Raw genomic sequence first — 22953 nt, 5'->3', positions numbered from 1 at the left:
ACGAATAGCTTCATAAACAGAATCTATAATCACACAAACAGCCAAAATTGGCTTCATGATTCAGTAGTTTGCACATCTGGACAGCAGGCTAATATGAACAATAACAAAATAATTGTAACCAAACCAGCTACAAATCAAATATGTGAGCTTTAGGTCTCACATATTTATTTTTTTATTTTTCCCGTGTAAAATAAAAATAAAACAAACCAAAATAAAAACGTATTATTAAGCCGTGCAGGGAAATAAGATGTCACAAAAGGAGTTCATTAGCAGTCAGAATGGGGTTCTTGACGAGGCAGAAGGGGTTAGGTGGAGCAGAGTGCTGAAACCTGCTCTCTGGGGGCCTGTACACCAAAGCGGGTGAAATCACACTCCCAGAGAACTTTTAAGAGCTACATTGACAACGGAACTCTTAAAGCCCGAATGTCATTTTTGTCAACCCAAAGCGAGTATGGAAAACTGTGACTTTAAAACACCTGAGCGCATGCAGTGTGGCAGAACAGGCGTGATATCCTGTCGCATTTATGCGCACTGTTTGAACTATACTCGACGAACAGTAGGTGACACGCCACTTGACTGTCACTTGGATTCGAATAACGTAACACAGGTAGAGCACGCGCCAGTCCTGCATCCGCGCACTTGAACTGGGTGAAAGGACACAGTAAGGAAAAAGAGATTAAGGAAAGCAAAATCTGAGCAACTTTAAGCGGTAGCTCAAAAAATGCCCCTTTAACAGCAGGGCATCTCGGTATGCTTTGTAAGAAATAAATGGGAGCATTTGATCTGTTAAAACTGTGGATCTCCAATCCAAAGTTAAAGGAGTTCATGGGTAAATGTTCCAAGCAGCATTACAGTTTTGGAAATAGCGTAGAGTCCCCCAGAGTAAAGTTCAACAGGTTCTATCAAGAATACTCTCAGCAACTTTTCCATGGCGCAATATGATAGCCTACCCAACATACTTGTGCTCCTTCACATTTGGATCCTGTTGAGCGATGAGAGCTCAGTGCTGTCAGTCTCAAGATCAAACTCTGTGAATTATTTATTTATTTCAACTCTTGACATTTTGTTTTAACGAAAAGGAAACAAACTGTTTGGCTGAAGAAAAAAGTATAGCCCATAAAGAACATATAAAATAGATTTCTATGATAATCATAAAACGTTAAAATAACGGTCAAGTTAAAAAAACAAAACAAAAAAACAATGTTTTTTTAAGGATATCCAAGAGTCAAGATATGACTCAAAGATATGATGATGATGATAAGAGACTGGTGCATTGTGACATCATCAAGAAATTAGCTATAGAGGGTGAAATCACCATCACGCATGAGCACCACAATCACAGTAGTTTTAAGTCTGAGTGAAAACAAAAAAGGATTTAAGAAAGAAAACGAATTTTGAAGTGAGGAATCATTTCCTTGAGTTTATAATTTGATTTGTGATCATCTTAATGGATGTTAAACGACTGAACATTATCTGAATCAGCAGGCTGTCTTGATTAATTTAATACATAACATCTTCTCATTTGTTTATAAATTAAATCGAAATAGAAAAGGGATTGTATTGCTACCATACAATAACACTGCAATGCAACTATTTGTATTTAAAATATTTAATATGAAATGAATTTAATATGCATGCAGGATCATTATTTTTAAGTAAGTTAAATTACCAAAGTAAATGTATATTTAAAGTGCCCAAGTTTAGGGTCAGAGTCCATCGTTTGAAGGCTACTTGGTAGGCCTATTATTTTCCAAAAATTATAAAGATATGCTTCATAATTAAATATTATATAAAAGACACTTAGCGTAAAAACACCACTGAGTTAAACAAACGTGTTTTTATTTCTAAATAAAATAATAATAATAAATAATAAAAATTATTCTATTAATTGTTTTTGAAAACATTTTCGTCCATTTCCTGTTGTTGTGAGGTAATGCAGGCAAGATTGGTTGTTCACGAGCTACTTTCCTGTCTCCCTCAAAACAGTCAAGGTAAGTCACCGGACATGTCTCGCAATGTATTTGTGTTTAAATTGTGGATGTACTTGGCTATAACGTGGCCTTTCCTCTTATCAGGGCAGTATGAGCCTCATCTGTAAATATCTGTAAGTCAGCGTGTTTTTTTCCTCTCAAAAAAGACTGTTAACATTTTGGCTAAAGGGAGAGAAATTTCAAATCCAACTGGTGTAGGCAATAAACCAACAGATGGGCGTGGAGACGTGGACTTGGAGATGTGACAAATGATTTTTGAATTCCCGACTGACATAATGAATTGAAAAAAAAAAAAAAAAAGAGAGAGAGAGAGATCTCAATAAACTTGTCACTCAGTCTTAAAGAGTTTCGGTAATAACAGAGCTGTTTTCCATAACTCATAAGTCCATGTTTCTGGTCCTCACATGGTCTGTGGTGTTTGACTTTGCACTGTATTCACTCAGGGTCGCAACCCTGCAGGAAATATAGGCTACCATAGCAACAGAAAGATGGCCTCTGTAGGCTTAGCATTATTCCGCCCTAATAGAAAAATAACAGCGCCAAATCCGTTCCTTAGTGGGGAAGCTTATTTGGTAGAGGCAGACTCCCACCTGTGATCCATAGTTGCCACACCACTGTGCAAGGACCAAAGGAAAAAGGCCCCTTTTAAAACTCTGGGGTCGGGTGGGATGTGTGCCGGGTTTCTAACCAAGCCACAATCTCAGTGCAGCTGCAAACAGCACTGCTTCAATAGAGAACACTTCAGCATCAAAATTACTAACTTAGCTGGCCTGTAAATAAATAAATGATTCAGTGACAGCATAAACCATGATACCAAGTACAGTAGAACTAGTTGTTTTATTTAATTCGCCTTAACTGAATTATGTTGGCGAATCCAGCCATTGCTACCAAGTGCTGTAAAAGATTCCCATTTCTATGAATCAGTTGCTCTGCACTATTTTACTTAACGTCTTTCTGGTGTTAAAAAGGATATTGTATTATTGTTGGGAAAAGGGATATTGCCATGGATATGAGGCATCCCTATATTTTGTGTCTGTTAATTAAACATATTTTTGAAGCTCATAGACAGAAACAAGCTGTACAATATGTGTTGTTCTGTCATTGAAATCCTTTGCTATTTGTCCTTGTGCCCATTTTGTGCATTCAAAATTTTCTGAAAGATTAGCAAAGGCGCAACTGCAGTGGAAAACAATATTGTTTTCCCAGAACATTCAGAGCATTTCCTTTTGTTGTTGTTTTCTGAAGCCTCTTTGATTTTGCAGTCTGTGATCACGATGCTCAGCTCCTATTGTAGCTTGATGGTTTTGAATATGGTATGACAGTCATAACGGGCAGCATCAAGGATTTCTTTGGACCACGCACTTCATTCTCGGTGTAATTAAATCTATACAGTATGCGTAGTTGACCAACGAGAGGGCAGCCTCCCCTGCTGATCACCAAGGGGAATCCTACTGAATCTCTCCCAAAGCCTCCGGTTTCAGAGCCTTAAACTGAGCACCTTCCCACATCAAAGCACTCCTGAGCGCTTGCTTCTCAAGGACTCACGTCTTCGGGAAAGAATGGCCTCTCCTTAGAAACGAACACCGCTGGTCTAATTTGCCTTGCATGGCCCTCCCCATCCCCCTAGTGTATGTGCAGGCTGGGCCTGATCTGACACAGCCGTGGCTATCTGACGAGATCACATGGAGAGGTGCGGGAACTTAAAGGCGAGGAGTTACTCTGCATCCTACCAGGAGCCTCAAAAGGACTGTATTAAAATGCGCTCGATATGCCGGTAAGGGCCTTTCAAAGTGCTGTGCACCCTCTAGCCCCGGCAAACTCAAAGGGCAACTGTGAACCCATGACAAGGGGAATAAGACCCCTATTAATTTAATGAATCCAGGGTATTAGTATGCCTAACCAGCCTCGCATATTTCATCTTTAGTCAAGTTCAATGCAGCAATCCACTAACTTGGGAGTGACAAATGCAGGTGAATATTAGATGAATTTGGAATAAGAATCTCAGTCGAGAGCATTTGTTGCATAATGTTGATGATTACCACAAAAAAAGTATTTGGACATTTTTTTCAAAAATGGAGGCTACAGTGAGGCACTTACAATGGAAGTGAATGGGGCCAATTATTGGAGCATTTAAAAGCAGAAACTTTATAAAAGCACATACAATAATTCTTCAGTTAAAACGTGTTTATTATTTGAGTCGTAAAGCTATTATGGTGACACTTTACAATAATGTTTCATTAGTCAACATTAGTTAGCTACATAAGTTAACATGAACTAATAATGAACTGCCCTTATACAGCATTTATTAATCTTTGTTCATTTTAATTTCAACATTTACTAATACATTATTAGGATCAAGTTGTATTTGTTAACATTAGTTAATGCCCCGTGAAGTAACATAAACAAACAATGAACAGCTGTAGTTTTATCAAAGAAACAGTTCACTTAAAAATGAAAATTCTGTCATCATTTACTCACCCTCAAGTTGTTTAAAACCTGTATGACTTTTTTTCTTCAGCTGAACACAAAAGAAGATATTTTGAAGAATGTCGGTAACTAAACAGTTGATGGACCCCATTGACTTCCATAGTAGGAAAAAAAAATACTATGGAATTCAATGGGGTCCATCAATTGTTTGGTTACCGATATTCTTCAAAATATCTTTTGTGTTCAGCAGAAGAAAAAAAGTCATACAGGTTTTAAACAATTTGAGGGTGAGTAAATGATTACAGAATTTTCATTTTAAATTGAACTATTCCTTTAACTAACGTTAACAAAGATTATCAATACCGTAACAAATGTATTGCTCATGGAAATTTGTTCGTGTTATTTAATACATTAACTAATGAAACCTATTGTAAAATGTTATTTAAATCATTTTTTTTTTTTTTTTTTTGATAAAAAATTCATGGTTTTATCATTATTTTGTCATGGCAAAGTTGTAAAATTGGATATAACTTAACAGAAAATGTTACTAAGCAAATTTCTTTACTCTAAAATCATGCTTACATGGATATTGTTCCTGACTTGTGGTTAAACTGTTCAATAAGTGAGTATTGTAACGTTTGCGAATTGGCACCATTCAGTTCAATTGTACTGTAAGTGCTTCACTGTTCACTGGAAATTCTTTTCTTTTTTTTAATAACCAACTGTATACCACAAATGTTGTCAATTGAGCTTAACTTGAACTGAACCTGAAACAAAACAAAATGCAGAGAAGCACGGCATTGTGAAAGTTCGCCCCAACTTTTTACTATACTCAAACCCCCTAAAATATCTTTAAAGGATCATGTTTAATAAATTAGGCCATCAAATTTGCCAAAAGATGATAGACGGGAAGCATATATTAGCATAATTTCACACCCGGTTGGCTGTAAGCTGGGAACATGCTGGCCGTAGTGATGGAACTGTGAATCTTAAGCATGTCTCACTGCAACTGGGCTGTGTTAGCGCTGCCTCTGTGCATCAGACTTGTTTGTGCCAAACAGAGGGAAGCGTGACGCGACGGCTCCTCCCTGGACATCGCTCACCTGAGTGCGGTGGCTGATTTCGGTGTGTTTGGCATGGCCACCTGTAAGAGATTAGGCAGATAGCGGAGATTCGGACCAGGAAGGGGCAGCTGCTGGACCTAATTAAAGACACAGTAACAGAACCTCTCACCGCCACACATCAAAGGTCTCAGACGACGTCCGTCTGCAGGCTCATCTCTGGGGTGTAAGGACCTGATGTGACCGAGACCAGTTGCATGCTGGGCCACAAGCCTGACCCCTGGTCCAGCAGCTCGGTCGGGGCCAGGCTTACCTGTGCCGTGCTGGCGAAAGGTGATGCGCCTCATCTGTGTTTGCGTGGTGACTCCGACCTGGAGTGCAGAGAGACAGAGAGCAGAGGTGAGAGGTCAGCAGGAGAGGGCAAGTTTAAGAGAATCACACATGGGCCACATTTGCCAAACACTGTCTGAAGGTAACATGAATTTTCAACTGATATCGCTCCTCAGGAGCACATGAAATGTTCACAGTGCCTTTGTACTTGCCCCCTGACCTCGGTTAAAAGAAAGAAAAAACTGCTGCTTTGATTGACTGCTTGCTGATTTGCCATGATAGTTAATTATCCAGTTCAGTCATTTACCAAGACAGAGGGGTTTTAAAATTTCAAAGCCAAAGTATTGTTCACTTGATCTGGAAAATGCACCGAAAGAACATTTTAACCCCACTGTTGCTGGAGCTTTTTTTCACTTTATTTTGCAATTAATTAAGGCAGACAGTGAGAGAAGGATGTTCAGAAGTAAAGAATTAAACACACTCTCTCACACCTTTTATCCATCCTTCACTGGAACCTCATGTGTGCCTGTCAAGGGAACCATAAACCTGTTATGCAGTTATCCATCACTTCAGCCTTATTCTGTAGTGATGTTCTCCGAATCAAAGGTGCCGTAAGTCAGCGTTCACTCATGGTGATGTAAATACTTTGACAATGTCTGCAGCACTGCCTACTTCTGCTTTATTGTTGTCAGACATCAAGTGTGGTTTTCCCAAGATCCTTTGTCATTCTGATTTCTATCCAACCCTTCGGTTTTCCATGATATACAGTTGCTTTCATTCAGCTACTTTTGTAGTTTATATTACAGCCTTTCCGTTTTAAAAAAGTGAGAGTTCGGTGTAAAAAATATCTGAAATAAAAAGGTTATAAAAATTAAAACATAGTAACCTTAATGTGATTGATTCTTGCTAACATTTTTGTTATTATTATTATCATTATTTGTATTTGTTTGTGCGTAATACATGGGTGTTCTGATAAACCACACCTGTCGTGACAGCCCTAGGCTCTGTAAATGGCAAAAAGTATTTTCATTCTTTTTTTCTTTCTTTTCTTTTCTTTTTTTTATTTTATTGCAGAAATGCTTCACAATCATTGTGCGCATCCAGGGTTTCTGACATTGGGTTTGTTTTTGGGGGGTTGAATTTTGAGAGAGGGGTAGTGGTTGAATGTATTTTTGTTTATGTATATGTATTTTTAGCAGAAACTTTTAGCTGATTTTGTAAGTCTGGTCCGAGTAATGAAGATAAACCGGCTCAGGTGTCATTATAAACAATGTTTGATGATACTGAGGGAATTTAAAGTTAGAAATTACTGCAGACTCTGTAGTAACTTTTATTTTTGGGGCAACATTTGCATTGAGTCATCACGTTTACTTCATTTTCAGCTTTTTTTTAAAATGCTTTTTAAAATGCTTATTTTATAATATGCTATTGTTGCATGATTAGATTTCTCTATCGTGAATCTTATTCTGCATTCACTTCAGCATACAGCATTTTGTCTGTTGGGATCCATTGAGCTAATCCAAATACCTGTCTGTGTTCCTGTCTGGGCAACTGTACTTCCCCCACTGAGTTTCAGAACATGAACATTTTCTCCGTGTCCTGTCCTTTTGGCCTAAAGCTGTAGAAAATATAGATAGAATGATCCGTCCCTTTTTATTGAACAAGAAATGCTGCCAAAGGTAGGATAGCGTTGCCTGTTAAGTGGGAATAGAAATAACATGTCAGCTGGAATTCATTTTATAAAGGTCTCTGCCACCCTGTCCAGCCAGGCCGTGTCTTGTAGGATAGTGTAAGGGCATGTTTGTGGTGGTTGTTGGGCTCTGTGGCTCCCTGCTTGGCAGCTGGTTGTGTGGGAGCCTGCTTGAGGCTCTTCGGCAAGCAGTCATGTGGTTCAATCTCGTTATAGCCTTTCTCCACCAGTCTCTGCTTGAGCAGGCCTCCCCAAAGTGTGTCATCAGCAGATGTCTTTATAGAGTACACCAGTGCTGAATGGAAAGGAGAGGCTTCTTTGGCAATTTTGGTTTGGCATTACCTTTCCCCCCTCAGTCTATCAGGCCCAGCAGTCATTTCAATTTAGTTTTTCGCTCTCTGCTCAAGTCAGAAATACTGCTTGCCTTAGCAGAACGAAGAATGTAGTCCAAGAGTGAGATTCTATTTCGTAGGCCCGCACCTCTCGTGGATTAAAAATGAATAATTCATTAGGGTCCTTAGCTCCATGCAAAATGGCTGCTTTAGCCTCTGAAGATGGTATCTAAATCATGGTGATGTCTAAATTTAGTTTTCAGTCCAGTTAATTAACACCACATCGATAAATTATCATTAACTCTTTTCACATTTCCGGGTTTCTCAGAAGCGGAAGTCGTCATAGTTGGGTACTTTTATAGTGGTGAATGAGAAACTACTTTAAATATATTTTTTGTGCTCCCGTTTGCTCAAATTAGCAAAAGAAAAACTCCACAATAGTGTTTTCACAACTTTCAAAAATAGGAAAAAAATATAGAGAGTTTGATAACGCCAGTCAGAAGAGAGAAAGATGTCAATTTTATTGTCACTCCCATAGACGCTGTAGAAACACCCCCACAGCAGCGTTAACTAGTTTTTTGTAATTTGAAGCAAAGGTAATATAATACAAAGTATAGTATTATAAATGTACATACGTTTTTTTTTAATGAACATATAAAAAACGTTGCAGGATTACCAATGTTCATGACCGTTAAACGCATCATCACAGTCAAAAGGGTCCATTGAGGAAAAACAGCAATGATTTAATGTTTAACCTCAAGAGAACAGGAACATGGGCAGACTCACTGTACTGTTACATTTCAGTGAAGCTAAACAGCCTTTCACTGATTACCAGATTATTCAATTCTGGCTATAATATCATGTTTAAGTGGTTAGTTTGGCTTGTCTAACCCTCAAAATTCTTCTGTAAAACATATTTTGCATGACATGACAAATGATTAAAGCTGTATAATTTACAATCGTTCATTGTTTAAAGCAGCCAACAGGTAAATTGGTTTGGCAAACAGATGCACTTGATGTATTTTTGCATAATTATTTTTCATGCATAATCTTGTATTTAACTATGATGCGGTTTGGCTCATCATTTTAGGTGGCAACTCTCAGATATTACTGGAACAATTGCGTGCATGTTTTCAGTGCATCGATAATATTCATATTCATTTCGGCAGGGAAAAGCACGAGATGAATTGCATATTTGCTTCTTATTTTAACCGCATAAATTACAGCTAAGTGTATGCGAGATGTAGTGAGTAATACTAATGAAACACAAAAGTGAAACTAGCCATTCTGTTTTTCTTCATGTACACATGGAGCACAATTTCATGCTATATATATGTCTTCATCATCATAAATAAAAAACAACAATCTGATATAAAGAATTTGGAAAATCTAATAAAGGAAATCTGTCCTTTTTGCACAGCTTCACAATCATTCATTCTGATTCTTTACTGTGGCATTAAAGTTTTTAACAGCACGGTATCTTCACTTTTACGATTTGAATGTTGTTATAAGGAAAATAGTTGGCAATATCGGTTGTTTAGATAATCTGAAAGTCACTGCTCGACTCATTACATAAAGTCCTGTCCCAAAGTTTATTATACAACAAACAAACAAAACATTAAAATCTAACTTCTTTTTTTATAAACCCCAAGACAACAAATATCAAAAGTCTCTCACACAAATAATGGAATAAAAGTGAGATAGGACTGACCTAAAACAACATGCATCACTGTGCTCAAGAGACCCACAGTACACATATATATATATATATATATATATATATATATATTTTTTTTTTTTGTGTATGTGTGTGGGAAAAATATCAAAACAAACATGGTATACGTAAATGCAAAGCAAACATTACCAAACTCTCTCCGCGGTGAATAGTGTATTTAGGCCACCGTGTTCACAATGACGTAAGGTGATAATAACCCAAAACATCTTTTTTATTATGGATGTGCTTTCACACCTCTACCGTAAACACCTTGATGTGGCACTTTGCATTGTGCTTCACACTACACGGTAATGGCGGCTTCCACCAGGATTGTGCGAAATGAAGCCGTGCGCATGACTTTGCGGCTTGAGCAGAGGTCATAGCTGACTCTTCTTTGTTGTCAGGTCTAGTGGGTAGGGGCCATATCTATTTGAAATCAGTGGTTCGGGCTCCCGATGCTCATTCAATGTTAATCTAGCATTAACGTAAGGTAGTGCTAACCCTTCCCCCCTCATCAGCCATGTTTGTTTTTGCTGGCACTTCATTATCAAAAGGCTAACTGCTTTACAGCGCCTCCTGCTGCTCCCCCCGGAGGAAACTTGGGCACATTTGGAATTCAGCCCTCAGATTAAAAGGTAATCAGAATGGCCGGTCTCAGCATGTTGAAAAATGCGATCATTCCGCATTCTGCCATTTAACAAACTGGACTGCGGTCAGTCTTTCCCGGCTCTCTGTGTTTTTTTCTTGTACTGAAAAATTCAACGCTTTTATGAATTTGCAGAGATTCATGCCCAAGCTCATGCAATCTGTAATCGCAAAGGTGTTTGTGATGCCGTCTGACAGGTCAGAACGCCCGGTTTTTGAAAATGTGAGCGTTTCCTGCTTTTCCGTAGTTTGTGGAAAATTAAGGAGTTTCTTCAGGAATGTTCAGACTTTAGATAGGAATCTCCTTTCCTGTAAGTAAATCCTGTAAGTTTGCCTGCATTTTATTCCAGGCGGTTTTGAGTTTGTCCATGTCGTTCCCAATTAAAGCTGTGTCCGCAGACGAGTGTAGTGGTTCTGGTGGGAGGCCGTCAGCTTCAGGCAGGCTGGAGGTGTTAGGTGAACGGGTGGCTTTATGGGTCCTGGCCACGCATGAGGTGAATGAACAGAATGCCTGTGCCCACCATGTGTGACCACTAATGAAGACGCTACCAGACAGGACCCCATCACCCTGGTAACAAGATGTCTCCATAAACAAGCTGCAGGACGTTGGCAGGCCACTTCCTGGTTGTATAATGTGACCTGCTTTTCTGCAAAGGCAGATCACAGGCCTTACTCGGGGGATGTGAACAAATTTAGGAGCCGTAGAAAAAACGTAGAAATAATATAACCCACTTTTGTCGCCCTTAAATGTAGTTTTCTCGAATATCCCACCCACTTTTGCCCATTACTTTTCCTCTGACGTCAGCGCTTGTCCTCGTTCCCTGTTGTCCTTGATTGTTTTACACGTTGCTTAAACCTGCTTTCTGAAAGCACGTCTCATTAGTGGACGGCCGTAAAACCTGTATGTCAGTGGTCCACATGCCTCTTCCTGCAAGGGGGCTTTAACATATTCCACTCAGCCAGTTTCCACTCAGACTTGTCACCTGCTAAACACAAAGTGCTTGACAACAGTGAACCATGGGAGATGTGTTTTTGACAAATCTTACAGGCAAATCATAGCATCTGCTGTGAGGAAATATGGTAATAAGAGTTAAGATGGCTGAATAGGCTGTGGTCCTGCCAACACATTTTGCCTTTGACTTTTAGCGAGACACGGAAAAAAATAAAATGAAATATAGACACTATTGTGTTATTATCAGAAATATTCTTGTGAAGTGGTTGACTGTTTACTTGTAGTTGTTTGTGTGTGTGTGTGTGTGTGTGTTTGATATAATCGTTCTTTAATTTAGTTTTAAGTATGTGCTGTCCCTTTCTGTAGAGGGAAGTCTAAGGATGTACACTTTTTTTTTTTTTTTACTTTTTTTTTATCTTCCACTTTCTGTTTGAATTAGTTTATTATTTATTATTATTTTAAAAGAAACAGAGTAATATTTAGTTTTTCAGTGATATAAAACATAAAATTAATACTTTTTTGATTGAACAGCAAGACATTTAATCTCTAGTCATGTTTTTTTATTGATATCTGGTTTACTTTTATATTATTTGAACATTGAATGATATGTATTAAACTGTAAGTAATTGAGCACTTTTGTTATCTTTAAGCCGTTTAAGCTATTCCTTGAAATAGCACTCTCATTTTTAATGATCAGTGTTTGAGAATTTTATGGAAATTATGTGTAAACAGTCAGTTAGCATATATATATATATATATATATATATTCATGTTGAATAACTAAATTAATATATATTCATGTTGAAAGTCTAAATTATATTAGTGTTTGTTTTTAAGATGAAAAAATGTAAACATTTGTTTTCTTGCTAAATAGAAAAAACACAAACCATAATAAACCAGGTTTCATTATATTATAGAGTATATGATATTATGAAACACACAGCACATTAATTTATAAGATACACAAAAAAAAAAAAAATGGACTCAACGGCATCATAACATTTATTTATTTTGTCTGTAAATTACAAAAGAAAGGAAAAAACGCATTCAAAGAGAGTGAATTAATTTATTTTGTAAATGTCATTCGTTAAATGATTGTGTGCTCATTGCATCGATGTAAAATTTTAAACCCGCCGATGAGGTTATAAAAATGTTTTTAAAATAATAATCTAATAATCATTTTAATTTGTTCATCTCTATCTTGATTTAAAGCAAGGTTCGATCTTTTTCGGTTATTGTTCATTTTCAACACTGAGTAATTTGCATGCTGTTATAGTAATGCTGTCCTATTTTTCTTATTGTCTAATAGACCAGTATTTCAACATTAATTTATAAAAGAAATGGCTCCAAAACAGTTTAGCTATTGCAGAAACAACGTAAAATATAGGCTATCATTTGTAAAACGTCGAATGTTGTGAAGTGTTTGGAAGATTGCAAATATGTTTAAAATACCACTGCATACTAATAAAATTGCAAAACGTATATTAAATTGCATTATAATATTAAAAAACAGGGAAGCTTTTTTGTAAAAATAGATGATTTAATTAGATACTGCAAAATGTTGTAAACCGCAAAACATACTCTTTTTCCTAAATTAATAAAATAAATCGTAAATAAGTTCTTCAGGGAGACTGTGTGACACTGGGTTAGAATCAGCACAAATTAATTTACTTAATTATTTTTTTTTTTGATTGTTTTATATTGCTCAGTATTTGAATGGAGGGTAATTCTAATATTTTGAAAAGTTTTACATTTCATGCGTTGCAAGTTTTCTTGTTTTTAATTAGAGTTAAGTTTGTTGTTTGTATTACAGCCACTTGAAACTATAGATGCATAAAAGAGTTTTGATTAAACAATGAGTGTTTATTCGCTTTTTTGTTGAAAAGCAACAAAAAAACGCCATTAATGCATTCTCAGCTTTTTGATTTTGCGTTTTTGATTTCTCCATCTGTTACTGAGAACATTGTCCATTTCTTGTATTGTTTATCTGTTTGGTAAAGTTTGCTTGTAGCATCAAAAGCTGGCTCGGTTCATTAGGTATTTTGTGACAGAATCTAATTGCCAAAAGTTTCTTTCATTTCCAGTGAGGCTTTTTACTTCTTCAAGGAGAGTGGTCATGAATGGTTTATACTGAGTCATAAACTAATCATACTTAATGATAGGAGGGAATCGACAGAGGCGCAGGCCTGATCAAAACTGCTCTCTTATTCAGATGGTTCCTCTGTGTGAGAAGGGAAACACTAGGAGAATGCTGAATGAAAGCACACCATCTGTTTTTCACATGTTTCTCAGTGTTGGGGACATCAGACTCTGTCATCAGATCATTTTACACTCGAGTGCCACTCAAACTCCATCTCTTTTAATTGATATTTACAGTCATCTGTTCATTTTCATCATTTTATAGCACACCAGTACATTTGCACTATTTAGCGATATGCTAAACTGTCATCTGCTCAAAGTAGAAAAAGTGTACATGTTTTGTCCCCGTGTTTGTGTATTCATTATTATTAAGCTTAAGCTAGCAAAAAAGTTATTTAGATAAAGGGTAAGTTGTTGATATAATTTTTAAATATAAAACAATATGATGCATTTGAGATATTCAAGTAATGCTGCTTTTTTCAATTTGATTTTGATTCATTAAATGTATCATTCAGTCCATAAATTCTTGACAGAGATGTCAAAATAAGGTGCAATACTTTTATTTTTTCATGGTTTTATTTAAAGTATACTATGCTAGCTATATCCTGATGAAGACAACATCTTGCAAATCATAAAATATTATATGCAGTAGTTTTCTATAGACGCACGTAGACCTCAACACTTAAGACAAACTCCTAGAACAACAACAATCGACAAACAGTAAGTAAAAAATGCGCTCTGAATATAACCAGCCAACAAAATAAACAACAGTGATAACAAAAACAACAATCCTATAAGAATAACCGCATAATTAATTCTTGACGCAATGCATGCTGGGAGCTTGTGATCCTTTATGAAATCAGCAGCGTTCTCCTTTATGAAATAGTTTATAAAAATCTATTTGACTATTTTGGGCATTTGAGGGGATATTTTTGTGTTTTAATGTAGATTCAAAGAAATTTCTTACTGGATCCATCTGTGACTCAAAAAGTCCCGTATGCTGAATAAAAGTTTTTTTTTTTTTTTTTTGCAGTATATATTGAATGGAATAGAATGAAAGGATGTGAGTACTGCACTTCAATATTAAGTCCACATGCCGTTTGTAGTGTTTGGAATGGGTCCCTTCTCTGTCCGCTCCAAAAGCAAACAGTGAGTTCTTACTGTGCCGCCGTTCCCATTTCTCCAGTCAAACTCTCCGGACCTGGGAGATTTGGAAAGTGGAGGAGAGAAAGTTACCTTTCTCTTTCTTCTCATTCCAAATTACAAAAAAAAAAAAAAAAAAACCTCTCACATGGTCCCAAAGTTAACCTTACATACAGAGAGAAAAAATAGAGGGAGGGGATGGGATAAAGAGGCTTTTTTCGTCTCTTTTTAAAAAAAGCTTTAAAGAACAAAGACTCAAAGAGACTCCAAAATGAGGCTGTCATATTTTACAAACAAATAGGTCTTAATGAAAGTTACTTTTTTAGTGTAAGAGATTGATTATTCTACAATGTCCCTGTAGCCTTAAAGACATGCTCCATATATGCACTATTTTCTAAGTGATGCAACGGCGTATGTTTATGGTTAAAATCAACTCATATTTTCATCTCCTTTTGGTGTACAGTATGATTTAACCCCACAAAGGTGGAGAGACAAAACTCATATGGATCTCCTAGGAAGCGGGTGAGCAGAAAAGGAAATGGTTGCGTAAACATAAAGTGGAGTTGCTTTAAGATGCTGTATTATCTAACTAGAGAGGCAAAGTTTGTTTCAAAATGGGGCAAGTTAATACGGAGGAGTGTTACATCACCATTTTTTCCCACTCAAAACAGGGTACCCAAAATGTGGGTGGGGTATGTGGGTGTGTGTCTGCGGGAAATAACATCCTGGCTGTGGATAAATCAAGAAAGAAATGATAGATCTTCATGTCATTATGTAGAAAAACACGATCTATTCATATCCGTGTGCGATTACTCATGCGATGGGAAATGCGATTTGCGCTGCGTTACTACAAAAATCATATCACTTACAGCTCTCGCACACTACCGCACACAGAGGCAGCCATTTTGTCTGGCTCCCTCTGAATGCACCTCCGTTCTCATTGTATGACACCTAAACCCTCGTTTTATACAACATTTATGATGCCACACCAAACGCTGACAGAAAATGCACATTTTGAGGTACTGCCTATGATTCTTCCTCTCAGAACGTTCCAGACACTATTGAGTAATAGCTACGCCACATGCCTCCCTTCTTTTCTTTCGTTTGCACACACACACACACACACACACACACACACAAATGCACCAAAGCACCCAACATGGGACAAGATGAGGCTCATTGAAGAGCCAATCTCACACCTGCTCCCCCACCCACAAAGTCCACACACACACACACACACACTTGCGCTCGCTCTCACACTGAGCTTGTTGTCCAGAGGTGACTTTATCCTGAATTGACAAAGTCAGCCAGAAAAGAAAATCTAGGTTGGACAAAAAATAGTAAAGTAAATAACTAGCAAGTGACACTGCAGTAGATTTTGTATAAATCAAATATTGATATAATCTTTCTTTGCATATGGCCTTTCAATCATGTACTTTATTTTATCCCATCTGAAGATAGGCTGGCAAACAGCAAAGGATCACCCGCATAGTTAAAAATACTCTGAAAGAGTGATTTAATACTTTTTTGCAATTAAAGGCTTTAAAATCCTTTGAAGATGTATAATGTCCTTAATTAATAATAGAGCTCCCAAATCACATAGCCTTTTTAACATTTTCACATCTCAGGAATATTTGAGCAGAATCAATACATTTTTAATTCGTTTTCTTGACAGGCCCGGTCAATGCGGAAGTTTCCAAAGCATATTTTCACAGGAAAACACAAGATCCATATGACCATCTATTTTGTGCCAACACAGCAACATGAAAATCCATCATCTGCAATTTATGATTACTCTGGAATAGGGTGTGTAATGTAATCTCCCTCAAGAAACACTTCTTTAAAGCTGAGCTGTGAATACTGTTGAGGATTGAAGGCTTTGTTTTTAACTCAAATGCATTTGTTTATTTGAACTTCACTGTATTAATTTAGCAGCGGTCATTTTTTCAGCAAATGCATCTTCGGCCTCATCAGAACGTCAGTCCACGTCAACTCACAATTAAGGAGTTGGATTCCCTCACACACCCATTCAACTGACCTGATATATCAATCACCATATAACTAGTTCTATAAAAGATAGATGTGACAAGAACACTCTTACACGTTACTTATAAAATAGCATACTGCACTTTGACATGTACATTAACACTCACCTTATCCATTTGCTTTATACACATCCAGTATGATTGATGGTTTATGATGCGTAGCTTGCTGGAACATAATCTATATTCTTCTTAATCTTGTGCAACTTCTAGCAGTCTGGATCAAAGTCTCAGCCCAACTAGGAGAGTAAGGCACGGAGCTGAACTCCATAAATCTGCACAGACCAGGCCTTCACTGGTCAGGAGCGCCATGGGAGTGTCAGGCTGCTCTCGGCTGGGGTTTTGGGGCAGGATTATGGATTGAGACACACAGCTGAGAGGCTAAACTTACACTTTTCATTCCAGCTTCAAGGGGGTCTCGATACTTCCTAGAAGCCAGATTTCAGACCTTTCATTTTGCCCCTCCAATGAATGGACCATTAACTGCTGATTCTTTATAGGTTTGTTTATGATGTGCAGTTAAGAATTAAATTCGCCCGAAAAAAACTTTTGATTTGGTTTTTTTTGGAGAAAATGTTTTGGTAGTGTGAAACGATAGAAGGAAGGAGACACACATGGCATGCTTAAAACGCCTTATTGGAGTATTTAAAGAGAGTATGCCCCCTTCTGGCTCTCTTTTTTTCTCTGTTGTCCTTTCTTCTCTTTCTTTTTTTCCCTTCCGTATTTTGAAATGTGCGTTATCTTTTGATCTGCTCTCTGAGTAAGGGTCTTAGGATTTGTGAGTGATTGCCGACTTATTTGGAGGGACAAAAAATCTCCATAATAAGATGTTGGCAGCAAATGGGGGTCCAATAAATGCTCCATGTTTTCTGGTGTCCCCCGCTCCCCACAGAAAGCACTAGATCCTCTGCACTGCGCCGTAATCTGTGTGAACTGTCTTCTTCTTTGCCTTTAAAGAGCTCTGGAAATGTGACAGTACATCTTAAGAGGGCCACCTCAATATTGATATGGCTCACTTATTTTCCAGCTGAATGGAAATGAAGACTTTCTCAGAGGAGCTGTTTGATCTTGCTGTAAATGTGGGGCACAAAGAGTATTCTCAGTCACAGTGTTCGCAGTTTTTACTACTGCTCTGCCAAAAGTGTGATACCAGACATGATCAACATCTGCATCTGACATGCATGGATGCTAGATTCACCCTGTAATTCTCATCCGAACTGATCAGCGCTATCGAATCGATACCTCCAGAGGGTATATTCTGACCCAGTCGCTTTCATAGCTGTAAGGCAAACTATTACCTGACTAACTGTACCAAATAAACCCATCATCCTGGAATTGTGTGTCTCTCCGTCCCCTTGCCCAGCACCCGGTGCCACAAGCTTGAGCCGGCACTGGCACCGACGCCAGCCTGTGGTCCTAGGGGCCAGTACTGGCGAGGGACTGGGGTGAAGAAAGAGACCTAGAGACTACTGGTGGCTTAGCATGCCCAAGCCGGGTGTGGGTAATTACGGCGGGGAGAAGCCGATTAGCCTAGACCCGAGCAGCACAGCGAGGGGGACGGGCCCACACCCAGCAGGGAGGGGAGTCTTGCCACGGCGAAGACCAATCAAGTGTAAAGCCCAGTGCAGACCCCCGGCCCTCAATTCAGTGGGAAAAGGCTTGGCTGGCGGTTCAGAGCACCGCAACTTTCACGGATTAGTTGAGACTCTATTCTGGCGGCTGAAAGGGGAACACAGCACGAGAGCGGGGCTTCAATGTGCGCGCTTGGGCTTGCACAAACACACGCACACACACACACACACACACACACACACACACACACACACACACAGACAAAACCTCCCAACAGCTGGGGAGAGGGCTGCAGCCTGCACCATGTCACCATGGCAACGGCATATCTCACATTTGAGTCAAAATAAAGACACTTTGGGCTGGAATTGGAATATTTATTCCCCACCTCTAATGTAGCATGTTCACTTTACTCATTTACGCTGAGTGTCATGCCTCCAACTAGCATGTCTTTAGTCTTTTTTCTGCTTTTTCTATATTATATATATATATATATACAATATGCCTTAATCACATCTAACACAAAAGTTTGTTTATTCAATATGTATATGTGTATATGTATATATATTAGGGCTGGGGGAATTAACGCGTTAATCGTTGCGATTAATTTGAGATGTTTTACACATAAAAAAAAACAAACATTTAAAAGCAAAGCATATAAATATTTTCATTTATTTTAGATCATTTTAATCACAATGTCAAATGCCATGAAGGAAGGCAAGGCATTTACTCTTGCAGATCTAACACTAGCTGCTCAATGATTACAAGATATAGCCCTTCCAGGCTCATTTCAAAACCATAGCCTCTTACTCTCCATTTGTTACCTATCATTTCGCTCTTATGTTGGAGAAAAAAAATCATACAGTTTGCCACTTCTCTGGTAAATAGTCCAAAAAAGCGCATTCTTTTTGTGTAACAATATCACTGCTTGATAATGGACGGAACACACACACGCTCACAGACACACACTCACACATGTCCAGTTTATCACACAATACCCATAATCATTCCACTACCCATCTGCCAGGCACAAATTGAAGCGGTGCACTTGTTATTATTCGTATTTATTTATTTATTTTCTTTTACCTCAAATTGGTGACAGTGCATTTTGTTGGAACAATTTAAATTCTATTCCGAGTTATTTTACTGGCTGAATGACTATCAATCTGCCACTTTTAATAGCACCAAGATGCAGAGGTGTAATGGACATATGTGTAGAAATGGAATGATAACACCATTATCAAATAAGCTCCTCTCATTCCCAGCCAAGATAATACCTAATTGGACTTATTATCTAGATTCGCTCAAGTTGTTTGTACTGTTATCACAGACCGTGACAAGCAATTACGTTTTAATCTACTACTGTTCCATTGATGCAAGATAAAGCTTTTTATATATTTAAAAAAGCATGTTTATGTTTGTAACTGGCAGATTTTACTTGTCGCCTTTTTCAAATACAACTGTTTTAAAGCACAGTTTGGGGCTAATTTTAATTTTTGAGTTTCTTCCACATTCTGTGTAATGGTCGCTGTTCAGCAGGCTTCTGATTGAAATCTGACATTCTGAGATATGAGATGTTATGAGTAGAGGCCCCCACAAGCTTCCATGGGACTCTTCTTGCTCTCTGTCCTATCATGTGCACTGCTGTCTTTGTGCACTGCTTATTGCATATGGACTTTGAAGTTTTGCTGTTCTCTCTCTCCCCCTGTCTCTTTATCTCTCTCTCCCTTTCTCTTTGCTCTTGCCCTCTTTTCTCTCTGCTCTGGGTTGCTTTTGATGCATGTGCGTTCTATGAATGGTTTTCTTTAACGCCTGCTTCCCCATGCCTCTCTTTTCTCTCTGTAAAACAGTGAGTCTTTTTCCTTTCAAACAATGTCGATAAATTACAACTTGTCAAGTGTCATTTCCCTTGTTTACTGCCATTTTGGGCATCTTTTCCCTCCTGTTCCTCCCAGCGTTTCACATTTAATTGCGTCAGTAATACTCACGGAGTTCACCAGTGTGGCACGTTCGGCGCTCGGCTGTTATGGCGGGGGGACGGAAACTGTTAAAATATTTTCCAGGCTTCAGGAGTTTTATGTGTGTAATTTGTGCGTACATACCCCACTGTGTTACCACCAACTACAAGAGATATAACAGAGTTAATGTAAAAAAAAAAAAAAGACATCCAGTGTACATGTACAAAAGTACAACATAGGTGTTTCTTAGGAGCCCCTGTTGTAGCTCTCCTATGCAAACCGCCTAATTTATTACATGTCAGCAAAAGCCAACAACCTTTTATTACCCAACAGTAATTTCCCATATGTTGAGTGTTTATCACCACTCAGGGAACAGAGGAGTAGGAAGTGTAGAACTGGTGGTTCACTGCAGACATGAGGTCTTAAATAAAGCTAAAGCTCCATAGAGAGATGGTCTAAATTACCATGGAACTCTGTTTTGGTATGTACTGTACCTGCATTTCTAGAATAGAATAGAAACATTCTCTATTTTAACAGATCAAATTTAGTAGAAAGAAGCTAAGCTGTATACTTTTTTGCTGGCAACCAGCCTACCACTCTGTGAAGGTCAGTCTTCTCACTGAATTCACAGAAATCAGTATTCTATGTGGCTGTATTCATTTGTTTGATAAGTAGCTATGGGATAATGAAAAGTTAGTCACTGATGCAAAATAAACCGTTTAAAAAAAAAACACAAAAAAAAACACTTAGGCCATAACACCTAATGTCAGGGTCCAGACTACCCTGTTGGAGTTTATTTTGTGACATATCAATTGGTAGCATATCGTTTATTGGCTGATGTCAGATTTTTAAAACCAATTATCAATATTTATTTGCGCATGTTTATTTTTCCTATTTTAACTATAAGGTGACCTAGTTTTAAATTAAAGTAAATAAATAATAATATATATACACTGTTGGATGTAATTTTTAGCAAACCTCAAAACGAATATCAATTTTTCATACTGTGCATTCTCATGTTGTGATGTGTAGCATTTAAAAAAAATATTGAATACATTTTTTTCTATTGTATTTTGAATTAATTTATGCACAATAATGTGAATTTTAATATCTGCCATTTATCTGTTATTATCGGCCATAACATAAAAATAATTATTGGTATTGCCCAGAATTTTAATTTCAGTGCTTGCCTAGGTATTATTTCTTTGATTTTAACCAAACATAATTGTCTTATTCTTAAGATACACAGGGAATCTTGCTTGTAACAGGTCCACACGTCCAGCATCCCCTTGTCTGATTGAACAGCTGTAGATATGTGATATTATAGCAAATTTTTAGAAAAGCATGAAGGCTTCTTCTGAATGTTTTTGACACTCTGAGATTTCTTAGTCCAGAACTATGATTTGTGTGTGAAATCTACTTAAAGCCAAAGTGCTGGAATGACTAAAGTGTTTCGTGGGTGGCAAGAACTGAGAAGCATTTGAGTCAGCCTCTGTGTAGTGGTACACAGGTCTAGTCGAAGCACTATAAACATGTCCATGATATGCTTTCTATAGTATTGAGTTTGAGAATGGAGTTAAGGGGATATTGAAGAGTGCGATGCAAGCGGGAGAGAACAGAAAGCCGGCCTCGCCTATTGTTGGAGAATCCCACAGAGGTGATCGATCAGCCAGCCACAGGTAGGCAGTCTGTAGAACATATGTGTGAACTTCCAAATGACAGCTGACTGCAAAACTCCTCACACTCACAACACACACAAGTAAATTCATACACACACTCCTATATTAATCCCACTGTTTACCAGAGAGAAAAATGCTTATAGAAAAAGATATTCTGTTCGACTCAAAATAGTTTTTGAAAGGAATAAAAAGACACAGGGCATTTCTTTTCTCCGCCGGAGTTGATTTGCTACCTCATTAGGCCACAAAATGGTCTCAGATCCGTCCATCATGCTTGCAGCATCCAGCAGCGGTTGATCTCAGAGGCTGCACAGTCCATTTCATTCAAATCCCCCCTCTCGCTGAACAACATGTTCCCGTTCTGTCTTTCGGTCTCTGGCCATGTACAGTAACTGCTGCTGAGCGTGTGCCAACAGTGTTTGATCAGATGTCACAAAGCATGACTGAAACGCAAGGGAACAAAGTCATTAAGACTCCAGCTCTCGTGTGCCAGGGCGAGTGGAAGTCTGAATCATCAGGTTCTGCTTTGAGCTCTGCTGCGATACTGCAACTCCTTATTCATAAAGAAATAGGTTAAGCCTTGATGTTTAAGTCAGAAGCAGCAAGTAAATCTCCTAAAATCTTCTAATGCTTGTTAGACAAAAGCATCTAGCTATGGGAACACATCTTTTAGTTTGTCATAGCAAAGTCTGAAGTCCAGTGAATTTTCTCTTCTTTCCATTTTAATTCTTGCTTAAGTATTCTGTTTCTATCATTTTTGGCATCTTTACAGACATACATTTATTAGTGAAATTCAAACTGAATGCCTGTGGTCTGATGTCAAAAGGATTCTGTTTCTTAATGAGAGAGAGACTATTGTTCTTCCTCAAACCTTAAGGGGAATTATCAGTCTTTACATGTGAGTGGATATATTTATCATAATTTTCCATAATTGCTCATGCAACCTTCTGTTATGGATAATTTGGCTTTCTATATTGTATGTTCATAGGGAGCCAGTGTGTTTTGCAGTAGAGTAGTACTGTAGTCGATCAGGTTTGTATTAGGTGTGGAGAGGAGTCACAGTCTGACCAGCAGCATGGGGGAGTTTTACTGGACCTCCAAAATGAAACAAACAGGCTTTATTTGCTCTTTCCTACTGAGACACAGGGAAATTATTAGCCACAAAGTGCTGCAATAAAGAATTGATTTTCCAGGCTTGATGAATCCAGCATGTTCCAGCTGAGGCTGCTTCTCCTGGGCAGCAGCGACTCACTTTATGGGCATTGAGAGCAAGAGAAACTG

The 22953-nt window shown here is 38.0% G+C and overlaps 1 protein-coding gene across 1 annotated transcript; it reads right to left on the bottom strand.

Annotated features, from left to right (window-relative positions):
* Nucleotides 1–4755: 4755 nt before the first annotated feature.
* On the bottom strand, nucleotides 4756–16708 carry LOC311095251 (uncharacterized protein). The gene is made up of 3 exons (XM_084133707.1): nucleotides 16578–16708; nucleotides 5652–5850; nucleotides 4756–5562 (listed from the first exon to the last, which is right to left on the bottom strand). The coding sequence occupies exons 1-3, from the start codon at nucleotides 16599–16601 to the stop codon at nucleotides 5438–5440; spliced, it is 348 nt and encodes a 115-aa protein (XP_083989833.1). The 5' UTR covers nucleotides 16602–16708; the 3' UTR covers nucleotides 4756–5437.
* Nucleotides 16709–22953: the final 6245 nt, after the last annotated feature.

Source organism: Abramis brama (assembly GCF_963993115.1).
Source record: "Abramis brama genome assembly, chromosome: 13".
NCBI classification, from domain to species: domain Eukaryota; kingdom Metazoa; phylum Chordata; class Actinopteri; order Cypriniformes; family Leuciscidae; genus Abramis; species Abramis brama.
Note: the sequence above shows the minus strand (reverse complement) of the source record. Positions and strands in the feature narration are given on the sequence as shown.

Bases quoted from the DNA above. Each gene is read 5' to 3' on its own strand.
- LOC311095251 (XM_084133707.1), bottom strand. From the start codon at position 16,601: ATGTGTATAAAGCAAATGGATAAG. The intron at 5,851-16,577 runs GTGAGTGTTAAT...TCTGCACTCCAG, and splicing joins GTATAAAGCAAATGGATAAG to GTCGGAGTCACCACGCAAAC. The intron at 5,563-5,651 runs GTGAGAGGTTCT...AATCTCTTACAG, and splicing joins GAGACCTTTGATGTGTGGCG to GTGGCCATGCCAAACACACC.